Here is a 12,815-nt window from a genome sequence, read left to right on the forward strand (position 1 = left end):
GGAGAAAAGAATGGAGAACTGGTAGTGATCATTACATTTCTTGAAACAAAATAATGTCTACTTTGTCTAGAGAATGATCGTGTGAACCATCATCATGAATGATCAGTACAGTTTTGATAAAACAAGTCATAATGTTTGGAGCACCGATCCATCAGGTTATTGATGAAGAGTGGGTGTAGGAGGGTTTTTTTTTTCTTGGAGATTTTGAATGTGATTCATATAACTGATTGCTCTGTAGTTTGTTGGATATCGACGAGTTTGGTTTCCTTTTGTTTGGAAGGGGGGGGGGAGATTTTGGTATTGAATGAATGTACTTCAGACTTAGAAAATGTATATGTATAAATTAGGGTGATGATTGCGAAAGACGCCAACATTTATTGCCATTACTTATACCTGCCCCGGACCGTTATCATGCAAACCTGTCTCTGAGAAAAGGTTATTCAATCTTTGCTTATGACCTTTTCAGTCCTCTTTCCCTCGCATACCTTCCCGTCTTCCCCGGCGGTCGCTTTCTCCTTTTTAGAATCAGACCAAATTTCTTAGAGAAAGGGTAAGCAGAGAGGACCCCAAATTGCTAAGACTCAGTAAATTGGGGGCCAGCAGGAAATGAATAGAGGAAATCCAACACTACAGGCTAGGAGCAACTGGAAAGTCTATGTTATGACGAGAGGGTGTGGGAAAAGCAAAAGAGGGTACATGATAATAAAAAAAACTCGGTGAACTCAGATCGGAGGAAAGCATTTTAGAAATTGGGGTTCATCTAATAAAAAATGTAAGCACTGTTCGGTGTTTGAGGCATTTGGGTACATCTAAAGTAATGTTGCATCCATTATAACCGCATTAATGCAGACATGAATTCTCAAAGGTTTCATTGCGGTTTCTTTATAATGGATTAATTTACATGATTATGTATATGCCTCTTGGTATGATTGATGTATGCATAATCATTGCAGTTTTTAGAATAGTATAGGTTCTTCCCGGTGTGAAATAACAATTCTAAAGCCTTTCCTATATTCTGGGAATGATTATTGAGAGTTTTCCAGAGATGGATTGTTTTTCAACATCCATCATAAATACAATGAGAAGAAATGTTAACAAAGTCGTAAAACTTTCACGTATGCAGTCCCCAAGATTCACCTTTATCACACATCCTTCTAAGGTCTCATTATCTCGACTAGAACTCGACATAATTTTATATCATATTTGAGAGGATAATTGAAAATATGAAGATAAATAATTGTCAGATTTCGAAAGGTCATCTTGGGTCAGGATTTCAAAAAGATTTTTTTTTCTTTTTGAATGAAACAAATCATGGTAACTTGTCCTAAGAATGAATTTAAGGAAGAAGACACAAAATTACAGAACGGAATGCCGAATATTGACAAAGTAATGTGAATGATTATCTGATCATTTAAAGTCGAAATATGTCTAGACTTTTTTTTTCAATTTCGAGTGATGTTATTAGTCAAATAGAATAATGTAGGTCCAAATATATTCCAGAATCCAGAGATGTATTATTATAACAAATGGTGTGATGAAACAATAAATAATTATACCAGTAGTTCCTTTATATCAATGATAAGAGTCAATATTAACCGTATGCACCTTAAAGACAACGAAAGCACGAATATTGAATTGTGATATTTGTAAAGGTAATCTGTACTATATCATTTCCAGCTTGTAAATACGCTTAATGTTTTTGTGTTAATATCTTATCAATTTGACTTTATGTGTTTGTGTCTATTATGATAAGTTATTTTGTACTATTATGCTGAAAGAAACGAAATGTGCCTATTTCTTTGAATTTTTGCAAATATTATATTTTCCACGCTTGAGTGGAATTGAGAATGGGTTCGAAGTTTAATGATTATACAGCTGCAATATTTTGTAAAAAGCCAAATAAAGCTGAAATGTTAAGTGTGTTAGGAAGCGGTTGTGCAATCTCAAGTCAAACTCACGTCCAGTAAATAGTTTGATGCTTTTAGTTTTTTTTTTATATAATGGCTGAATAATATATAAATAATGTCACAAACATTGTATTATTTTCTTATAGAAAATACCAGCCAGATACAAGTATAGCTAATGTACCACCCTTGTTCTTTTTTAAATAGTGGTTAGAATACTATGCTATTGTCTGTATTGTTTCGACCTTACATGATTTGGCATATATTTGCTATAGTTTTATAATTATGAACCAACTTATTACATATTTTAGTGTGTTGTTTTGTTATTTGAATATTAGATTGAATTTAAATGAAATTTAGTTACATAATTTTATCCAACTTCGAATTAAGGGAGACAATCCTAAATTATCTGCTTTTAAATATTCTTTATCCTTGAAGAGCACATTCAAAAGTTAATTATATTCAAAGGAAATGTCATATCATGATTATGTTCTGTGACGATAAAATCGCATACCCATTATCAAGAATCACAACTCAGTGAAATACATAATACTGTGTAATATGAATACCCAGCTTACTTTTTGTTTTACTTTTAAACCAATTTTGGCTTTCTTGATTGATTTTGAAATCAAATTTTGGTACTAACATTCTTTTGCAATGCTGATCAAAACCAATGCAATTGTTTGTTTCCCTCCATCATTTTACATAATTACATTTCATGAGACAAAGTATAAGAATGTGCATTTATCTGTTTTAACTAACGGTTTTAAGAGTAGAATATCATGACAAGAAGGTCGCCAACTTTTGAATGATGATTAATTCATTCCATAGCATCGTTGGGTCCCAACATTCCAAATTATACACCAAAAATAGAAGTGAATACAAAAAGACCCAAAACGAACTGCATGTCGAGATTTACAATAACATCAAAAGAGAGAAATGTCCTAAAATATTATTGTTAAAGTAATGTAATAACACATTCTTTTTAATGCGATTTTTTTGTGGGGAGGGGCATAGGTTAAGACGGTCAAGTCAGATATAAAAAATATACAATCTGGGGGCCATTACATACTGTCATGTTCGTAAGTTAAGAGTGACTCTAAGAACGACTGGTGATCCTTGTGGTAATTGATATTCAACATTAAATGTTAATTTGGTGATTATTTAGCACGTAAGAAAGGTTCACTATATAGTCGTTCTTAAAGTCGCCCTTAACTTACGAACAGCTGTATGAAACACACTTGACCCCGAATAAAAAAGCCTATATAGCAATTATTGATCGTGGGGCTGATTTCTACGATTGATCACATATTGGGTATTATCAATCGTAAAAATCAGCCGCACGATCAATCACTAAGCTTTAAGCCCCTTTCACAATTGACGTACGACCATTTGCGACCTTTTGGTCGTGCGACAGGCTGCAACAGGCATCAATCGCTAGTCATCTCATAAGATCGCACAGAGGCTTTCACAGTTGCAACAGCTGTCGTACAACAAAAACAACCAGTAAACCCCGATGCACGAGTAAGTCGCATATACTCTTATTGTGCTCGTGCGATCACATGCGAGTGTTGCACGAGGGATTGCGAGTGGAACGGTCGCATACATGCGAATGAAACGGTAGTGCAATGTTGTAAGCCGTTGCGATCGGTCTTGCAACAGTCTTATGGCCCATATTATTATCGCAACCAGTCGCAAGACAGGTCTTTGTACATGTAGGTCGCTTGCACATGTGCAAGTGTTGCACGACCTCCAGTCAAGTAAATGCGACTATTTAGTTGTACCACCTCTCGCACCAAGTCGTACAACGTTGAACGACACTCGCACGATGATCGCCCGACCGATGGTACGACCCCGGGTACGGTCTGATGCGAGTGAATCGATCGTATTTGATCGCGTTCGGATTTTGAACATGTTCAAAGTTCAGATGTGACCAGTCACGACCACCTCGAGTTCGTGCGACCGTCTACAACGACTGCGAGTGCTCGCAAGACACCAAGAGATCGATCGTGCAACAACAAGAAAAAACTGTTGCAGGCAGTCGTAAACTGGTCGGACGTCAATTGTGAAAGGGGCTGAACGGTCGCATACATGCGAATGCAACGGTAGTGGAATGTAGTAAGCCGTAATTTCGATCGGTCTTGCAACAGTCTCATATTATCGCACCCAGTCGCAAGACTGGTCTCTGTAGGTCTCCAGCACATGTGCAAGTGTTGTACGACCTCCAGTCGACTAAATGCGACTATACTTAGTTGTGCCACCTCTCGCACCAAGTCGTACAACGTTGAACAACACTCACACGATGATCGCCCGACCGATGGTACGACCTGTTGCGAGTGAATCAATCGTATTTGATCGCGTTTGGATTTTGAACATGTTCAAAGTTCAGATGCGACCAGTCACGATCACCTCCGACCACCTCGAGTTTGTGCGATCGTCTACAACGACTGCGAGTGCTCGCAAGACACCAAGGGATCGATCGTGCAACAACAAGAAAAAACTGTTGCAGGTGGTCGTAAACAGGTCGTACGTCAATTGTGAAAGGGGCTTTAGGTAACGACCCCCTCCCTGGTTGTAATATCGAAGAAAGCTTTCTTTTTGTAATGATAAATTAATATGCAAATTCATGAGGTCGTTTAATCAAGGCTATACCAAATATAGATCTATTGCAGGTACAAAGCGTTTAAATGTTATTCAGAAAAGCTTTAATGATGCAATGATCATTCGTATATAAAACATATTTGTTTTAATTTTGCTTCAAAATATTTGTTTAAAAACATTTGTGAAATAATGTGACGGAAAGACGTAACGTGCATGTTTAAATGAAAAACAGTATATAATATACAAACTGTGTAATAAATGATTCAAACAATGAATTATTAACACTTAGATTAGTTTCATTTTAAAATGCGCTTTGAAATTAAAATGCGAATTGATTTATTACAAAAATCAGCTGTTTATTCGTTTTTATTGTTATCACTCAAAAATAATAATTCGCCCCTGGATCCACCTATTAGTCCTTCCTTACTTATTAGGTTCATAAGGAGGCAAATGCTTTTAGGTTCCTAGATTCACAATTTGCAAAAGAAGATCACATCTGATATTTCTCCCTTTCCTGCTCCTTCTTTCATCCAATTATTTTGTTTTCCTCTCTTTCACCATGACTATTCCCTTTTCATTTCTCTTTCCCTTCCCTTCTACTTTCCTTTATGCTCTCAGCTGTCTAGCTTTAACTATATACTGGCCGGGGATGAATCCGTATGAGCCAACGGCGAGGCGACGGGGCTGTTTCGGTCTTTGATTCCCAAATATGCTATTTTCCCCCCAAAGGGAGAGGAGTGCAGGCAGTGGCGTACCTAGGATTTTCCACAGGGGGGGCAAAACCGTCCGCCAAAAAATTTGACAAGCAAAAAAAAAAAAAAAAGGTCTTCAATCACAAATGAAGGATTTCGTACCAGAAAAAAAATAGACAAGCAAAAAAAAAAAAAAAAAAAAAAGGTCTTCAATCACAAATGAAGGATTTCGTACCAGAAAAAAAATTGACAAGCAAAAAAAAAAAAAGTTTCAAGCACGTCAGGGGGGGCAATAAAGGTCTTCAAGCTCGTCAGGGGGGCAAAAAAGGTCTTTCAAGCTCGTCAGGGGGGGGGGCAGGGATACGTCCTTTGCATGGGTTGTGGCTCGTCAGGGGGGGGGGGGGGGCAGACTGTCCCCTCTGCCCCCCGTAGGTACGCTAGTGAGTGCAGGATCGTTTTGGCACCCCATTCAATTATATTGGGCCTTGCCCCCCTGATCCGCGCCTGTAGTAGGCAATATATAATATAACGATGGTCATTTTCACAGTATTGCACACGTTTATTGTAAAAAAATAAAAATAAATTAATTAATTAAAAAAAGGTCGGGAGATTAGGGGTGGTGTGGACTCAATCACCTTCAGCCCCCCCCCCCCCCCCGGCATCCAATATAATAAGGATCATACTGTCTATCTAGTATACTAGTATTTTTGAAACAGCGCTACTGATTGATTAGGTTCCTATATGCAGGCACATACACTTGGTTTTCGCATACTGTAGTACATACCGGTAATGCAGAGTCTGAAGTAGTGACACTAGATTCACTTATGACACATATGTACCGCGATTGCTTTGTGTTTGGAGTCTAATCTCCACCCTAAAAAAGGAATTGTTTTAAGTGTCAAATTTGAGTCTGTGCTTGCAGACTAATAATGGGTCGAGTAAAACTAGGTCAGTTCAAATCCTATGCGCGTTCTGCGTCATCAATAGATTGTCGCGTAGCAATGACATCATCAAAGGATTTTCGCGTAAGACACAGCTACGTCATCAAGTCGCACCCTTTGACCTACTTGTCATTGTTTACAAACAGACTGGTTTTGGCAACGCGAAGCTTCCGAAACACAAACGTTATTCGAGATTGAGGAACGAAAGCATTGACAAAAAACAATCGAGTGACAAATTTTCAAAGATCAAAGCAACTTGCGTGGCTATGTAGGCTTTAAAAACGTTGACGAATTTCATATCAGAAACATGCTTTTCCATAAAGTGGCAATTGGACTTTGTTCTTTAATAATCGTTCACCCAGTATTGAAACTATTTGGCATTACTTGGGATAAGGGGACAGTAGATATTGACGTCATCACAGCTACTGAAGACGAAGAAATGAGGTAAGATTGCAAATTACACCATCTCAGTTTTTATTTTTCAGATTTACATCGACCTTGGCCTAATTTATTGGACTTTGCTTTTTTCTTCACAATTTTGTGGTAGATAAATATAAAGAGGGGAAAATAAGAGAAAGATGTAGGCCTAGAGTAAGTCGGAGAAAGGACAAAAAAGGAGGAGGCGGAGGAAAGGGAAAATGATAAGAAGGAGAGAAAGGCCAAAAAGAAACGGGGAAAGGATGACGAAGAAAATGAAGTGAAAAGAACAAAAGAAATAAAAGAAAATTGAAGAAAAAGGAAAAGACGACGTAGAATAAAAAGAAGAGGAGGGTGGGACTAAGAAGAAGAAAATGAATGTACAAAATACAAAAAATCTGTATTTATAATAAAAAAAGGAAAAGAGAAGGCACTGGAAATTCTATCTATTAAAATATTCATCATACCGGAGACAACCCAATGTGACGAGGGGCAAATAAGCTTCCAGCGTTATGTCTCTACATCCGAGAAAATCCAAGTAAAATAAGAGCAAGAGAGAAGAGGAGAATGAGGGGGGGGGGGGGGGCTATTGAGGTCTGCCTATGCCCGACATTTTCTTAATAAAAAGAAACAAAAACAAACAAAAGGGATGGGTGAGGTACTGGACTACATCACGTTACTCACAAGGGTTTTGATTTCGGGCATCTCTCAAGGACTCTTTTCACGTTTCAGTAGTAGGTTATAATTGGACGCTTAATTCAAGTGCTTTCGTTTTACCGTGACGTCTCATCAGTGATGGCGTATTTGAATAGAGTGTGACATCTAATTAATCTTGAGTATTGAATAGGCGAGTGGTTGTCACACAGCGCATAATTATAATTTGGATTTTGACTCAATGCGTTCTGATATTTAGAGGACCACTTATTCAAAATAAGTATGTTCTGTCTGTAATAAAACAGCAACAATTAACAACATCAAAAAAAACTTTCAGTAAATGATCATTACTCTTTAAAATCATCAGCATTATAATTCTCATCATAAATAAACATCACGCTGTTCGGTATTTTGATATGTTTTCCAGTACGAACGTCTATCACAATGGGGTCCTGTTTGGTGTATGGGTGGCAGGGGTAGCCATCTCAATGGGCCGTTTGCTCTCTGCCATCTTCGGAGGATCCGGAAAGAATGGAATTGATGCAGAAACACAGGTAGGAATCAGCTTAGATAAACAAAGAACAATATACACTTAAAATATTATCTCCTTTGCCCAAATCATATCCAAGATATTGATAAAAGTAGAATAAATCCTTAGGTTTCTTAAATTTTCCCATTAAATCTGCATGGTTTCATTTGCGGTGCTATCCAAAATGAAAATCCTGCTAATAAATTTGATATGGCACATGGTAATGTTAAGATTAGCAACCCTTACTAGCCAACCTTTTCCCAATGGAAGTCGACATGAGTCATTTTCAGCTGCTACTATCATTGCCTTGAGAAAAAATAATGTTTGACAACAAAAAACATGTCATGAAACTGATCATTGCCAATAGGATGTGGGGAGGTCGTATTTGAAACCCGGCCAAATCAGGTTAATACTTAATAAGTGGACCTTCTACCATCTGGAGATGGATAATGATCTCAAATGTGGATCAGTTACATAAGTTGAAATCGCTCTATTGGGTATATCGTTATGATATCATTACCAGTGAAATATAACATTTTGGGATTTTGTACTGCATTAATGAACGTGTGATTTTCTTTAGTTCTAAAAATTGTCAAAATCATGTCTTTATTCGAATCAAGACTGACCCCAAAACAGAAGAGAAAGAACTCATCCAAGAACCAGAAGTAGATGAACTGAACATAGTGACAGAAAGAGAAGAACTCGACAAAGTGACAGAAATAGAAGAAGTTAAAGAAATCAAAGTTTTCAATCAGGTAGACCCCTAAGATTAGTATTTAAAAACTGTGAAGGGGCGCTGTTAGGGTATGTTTGGGGGGGGGGGCAAGATCCTGAAGGTGATGCCATTTTTCAATATGAGAGTATTCTGATAATTATTGCTTTCTTATTATTTGCATTTATATGTTTTATATTAAAATTCATTATAAAAGTTATGTAGCCACCCCCAGCCCCCCCCCCAAAAAAAAAGAAGAAATAAAACATTATCTGTTCGTTTAAAAAAAAAATCAATATTAGAAAATGCTTCTAAAATAATGTGTAAATATCTACCTTCTGTTTTCAAATATTTTATATTTTACATTGTGATCATCAGCAATACACTTGCAAAAATGTCAACATTTCTCACGCCTGGTCATGAATGTCAAATTAATAATCCATACGATTGATTGACAAGGTGATGAAAAAACTACAACACTCCATCAAATCAGACAATAAAATCATTGTATATAATTTCTTGGCAGGAATCGTATATCAAATTAAAGGGGATGGAACAGGAGAATGAAGACGATGATGACCCATTGAGAAGCCCATCAAACGACGATGTAACAATGCCAGTAGAAGTAGTTTCCAAGGAGGGCAAAGGCGAAGGGTCAAATATCGGTGACCCTAAACTTGATGAAAAGGAAGATAATGTAGTGAAATCTGCCACGAAAATCTCAGTTTACAAGCTTCCAGCAATTAAGCGCCATTCTTTCATGGTAAGTGTTGACCTCAGAGTGAGTATGATGGGATGTTTATATGATTGGAGTCAATCTTCCAGAACTAAAAGTTTTGTTTTAATGTATGGTTGGACAGGTCACACATTGAAATAAATATAATTCATTTTGAAACAGATCATAGGTACTCGAAATTATATGTGTATCACCATGGACTGTAATAGGTCCATGGTATCACTTAAAATTCTTTTTTTTCAGTCCAAAATATATATTTGTCTGCAACATATATGGATATTTCAACAGATGACCTTTATAAAGCAGACATACATAGATGATAAGAAAATGAAGAAAGCAGACATGATACATGTATGCATCATCTTTATCATGTATAAATTCTTAATGTACAGATTCTCCAAGATGGAATGAATTCATTGAAGCAGTCAGTCAGTGGAAGATTGAGGCTGGAAAAGATCACTCTTGATGGGGTCAGAAACTTCATCTTTATTGTGGCTAAAGGTGAGGAACTAACTGCAATAAATTGTTTATAATCACGAAGATGGCAATAATGTCAATGTTTATGATGATGAAGATGATGGTGCCAATGCTTTAGATTTTTTCAATGTCATATCTATTTGAATTCATCTGCTGAAATCTCGATTGTGAGATGGACAGGAGGAATTAACATTATATTAGATGAGCTGTATTAGAGCAATACATGTAAATAAATCTTAAGCACCTCAATTGAGTTAAAAGCAACAATATTTCTAGAATACAAACTCCACATTGAAGACCTTGCAAGCCTCCCATAGAATGAGGAAGTTGCAGATTTTTGTATAAGGTTACCAATTTTCATGACAAGAGAACTGAGAGGGAACAGACAATCTTTATCAACAATTCCAATCACCAAAACTATGGCTTTTGATATTCCATGCATTCTTGTTTTGAAATAACTTGATAATCCTTCTTGTCAGTTCAGTCAAGTGCTTATATGACAAGCCAATATCAGAAACTACCAGCAATTTCTTTCTTCCGTTTCCGTACAATAACAAAATGTTCTGGTCGCGTGTTTAAACATATGAACATGTAATAGACAAATGCAATTTAGTCTAAATTCAGAGGCTCGGTGAATATGCAACCCACAAAATCAGAAATCATTCTCCTTATAATCCATCAACAAATGTGATTTCTTCTTAAAAAATTCCTCTGAATCAGGCACCCAATCTCAGCTGAGTGAGCTGGAGTCCAAGGTCAAAGCCGACTTCCGCTGGTTGACCCCTGTAAGAGAGCCCTCACCTGTCCTAACTGGAGCCCCACTCACCCAGGAGCAGAAATGGGTCTCTAGTACAAGTCCTAAGGCACTGGATATGTCACGCATCCCCACCAGAGCTACCAGCCCTAGGACCAGGTCCCAAACACTTAGACTAGGTCTATCCCACAAGACACCAAATCCAAAGTCTCTCACCAATTCCCCAAAGTAGATTTAAAAAACAAACAATGTATTACTAATAAGAGATACAATTACTAACATATTCAAGGTTAAAAAATAGGGATAGGGATCAATCCAAAATAATAATTATAATGGGAATATGAGAAGTTTCTGTAGGTCAATCACTATAAAAGCAAATTAATAATTCCATATGAGTATGATTGACAAGAGTGCTATTGTAAGTTGGTATAGTAATAGATAATGATTTATGAAATATCATATGTCATAAATCTTAGGTATATATTTGGTCTGAATTATTAAAAGACTTCCAAACTGATTATTTAGACCTGGTGGAAACTAATTTAAGGATAAAGAAGAAGCTGAAGGTATATTTTAAGTTTTTAAAGGAACATGTGATGGTAAATGAAGTGTAACTGAATCTGAAACATGTTACTCAAAAGGCAAGAAGGTATTTCGCATAAAAATACTTTTGAATGTTACACACTGACCGAACTGCAAGATCTTTGCAAAAGAACAAAACATGTTTAATAAAGAGAGAGAGAGTAGTAGACACACCATGAGTTAGAAATCTTTATTTGGTTTTATTACAAATAAATTCAATTTCCATGTTGATGAAAATGAACATCAATGCAGTAAGTGAATTAAAAAATCATTTTTTTTTAAACAGGTATTCTTGTTGGATATTCTTATGTCAGGAGTCAAAGGTTTATATAAACCTAGGGAATTTAAGCAAAGATCTACCATATCATCAATAATTATCCTATCATAACAAATTTGGTAACAAACAAAACAGCTGATAATGCCAGAATTGTATTTCTCAAAGGTTGAAATTCATGTCAATTTGGACTAAACCCCCCCCCCCCCCCCGATATTGTAACGAAATGTTATGCTAGAGCATGCTTCCTTACTAGGATATTTAAGATTTTATTTTAGGGTGAAAATTTAGATAAATGGAATAATTGAGTGACAAGATGGTGGTATAATTCTTGCAAAAAATTATTCACAAAAAAATATATATTTATGTTTTCCCTTGAATTACACCACCAAGTTTTGCCCTAAGTTTACCAAATCACAACAAGAACATTTCTGGAGATAAAGTAGATGTTATCACTTTTGTGAAAAGGGAGATATTGTGAAATTTTCAGGTTTATGTAACCCTATGCTCCAGAGGAAGTGCAGCCATCATATAAAGCTGTTTTTAAAGTTACAATTGAAAATCATCAAAATAGGATGAATATCAGTAGTTATTTTATTACAAAATATAAGAGAGTCATTTTACATGTGTGGATCAATAAAGCATAATTTGAGACAAATGAATGAACCTTTAACCAAAAAGGTTGATCAGTAAACCACTTTAAAAGTACATGTACAGGAAGGTAAATACCAGTAAGTCTTGTAAAGTGGTTACCTTAACAACATTTTCATGGATAGAAATAGATCCATTTATCTCAAATGATGATTTATTGATCAATACATTGATACTGTACACTCTTATATTTTGTAGTAGAACTTCTGTTACCCTATTTTGACATATTATAAATTGTAACTTGACCACCTTGACCGAAGTAAAAAGTGAAATTGAAAATCATAAATCAATCAACAGCTTCGCTTATTTTTTTTTCAAACAGTTACCGGTACATGCACAACTCAGTGATATGCGAATGAGAACCATAAAATGTTTAAACAATGGTAAATCCACATGTTCAGGGAGGAATAAAACTTTGTTTTACAACGTGGAGAAAATTAAGATATTTCATGTCATATAATGAAATACAAAAGAAACAGTGAGTGAATAAATGAGAGATGTCATCAGTCACCATCATTTGCATACGCATAAGGATGTGCACATGACTGTTTTATGAAATTAAGCAAAATGTCATAACTTTCTCATTTTACACCCGATTTTGATGACATTTTTCAGTGTTATGCTTGTTGGATTTTTCACTTTTTAATCAAATCAATGTTGGGGTGGACTTGTCCTTTCAGAAAAGTATTACATGGATGCTTAAATCACTGAAACCTTGTAAAAGCTTTGGACTATTGATTTTTACCATGTTCTATCTGTCAATAATATAGTGCAGCTTCTGTATGCTATCTGCATTCAGATTGTTTGTAACAGATTTTCCTGACATAGCGATCTTAGCTAAACAAAAGCAAAACAAACAAATCAAACACAAAAAAAAAAAACATGGTCAGA

The 12,815-nt window shown here is 36.0% G+C and overlaps 1 protein-coding gene across 2 annotated transcripts; it reads left to right on the forward strand.

Annotated features, from left to right (window-relative positions):
* The first annotated feature begins 6,310 nt into the window (after positions 1 to 6,310).
* LOC129257578 (uncharacterized) lies at positions 6,311 to 12,763 on the forward strand. Of its 2 annotated transcripts, XM_054895940.2 has the most exons (6): positions 6,311 to 6,582; positions 7,637 to 7,763; positions 8,359 to 8,493; positions 8,977 to 9,213; positions 9,579 to 9,687; positions 10,384 to 12,763. In XM_054895940.2, the coding sequence occupies exons 1-6, from the start codon at positions 6,446 to 6,448 to the stop codon at positions 10,647 to 10,649; spliced, it is 1,011 nt and encodes a 336-aa protein (XP_054751915.2). In that variant the 5' UTR covers positions 6,311 to 6,445; the 3' UTR covers positions 10,650 to 12,763. The 2 variants fall into 2 exon arrangements, with proteins under 2 accessions (XP_054751915.2, XP_054751916.1); XM_054895941.2 differs by lacking the exon at positions 8,359 to 8,493 and having other exon boundaries at positions 6,349 to 6,582.
* Positions 12,764 to 12,815: the final 52 nt, after the last annotated feature.

Source organism: Lytechinus pictus, chromosome 3 (genome assembly GCF_037042905.1).
Source record: "Lytechinus pictus isolate F3 Inbred chromosome 3, Lp3.0, whole genome shotgun sequence".
Lineage (NCBI taxonomy): Eukaryota > Metazoa > Echinodermata > Echinoidea > Temnopleuroida > Toxopneustidae > Lytechinus > Lytechinus pictus.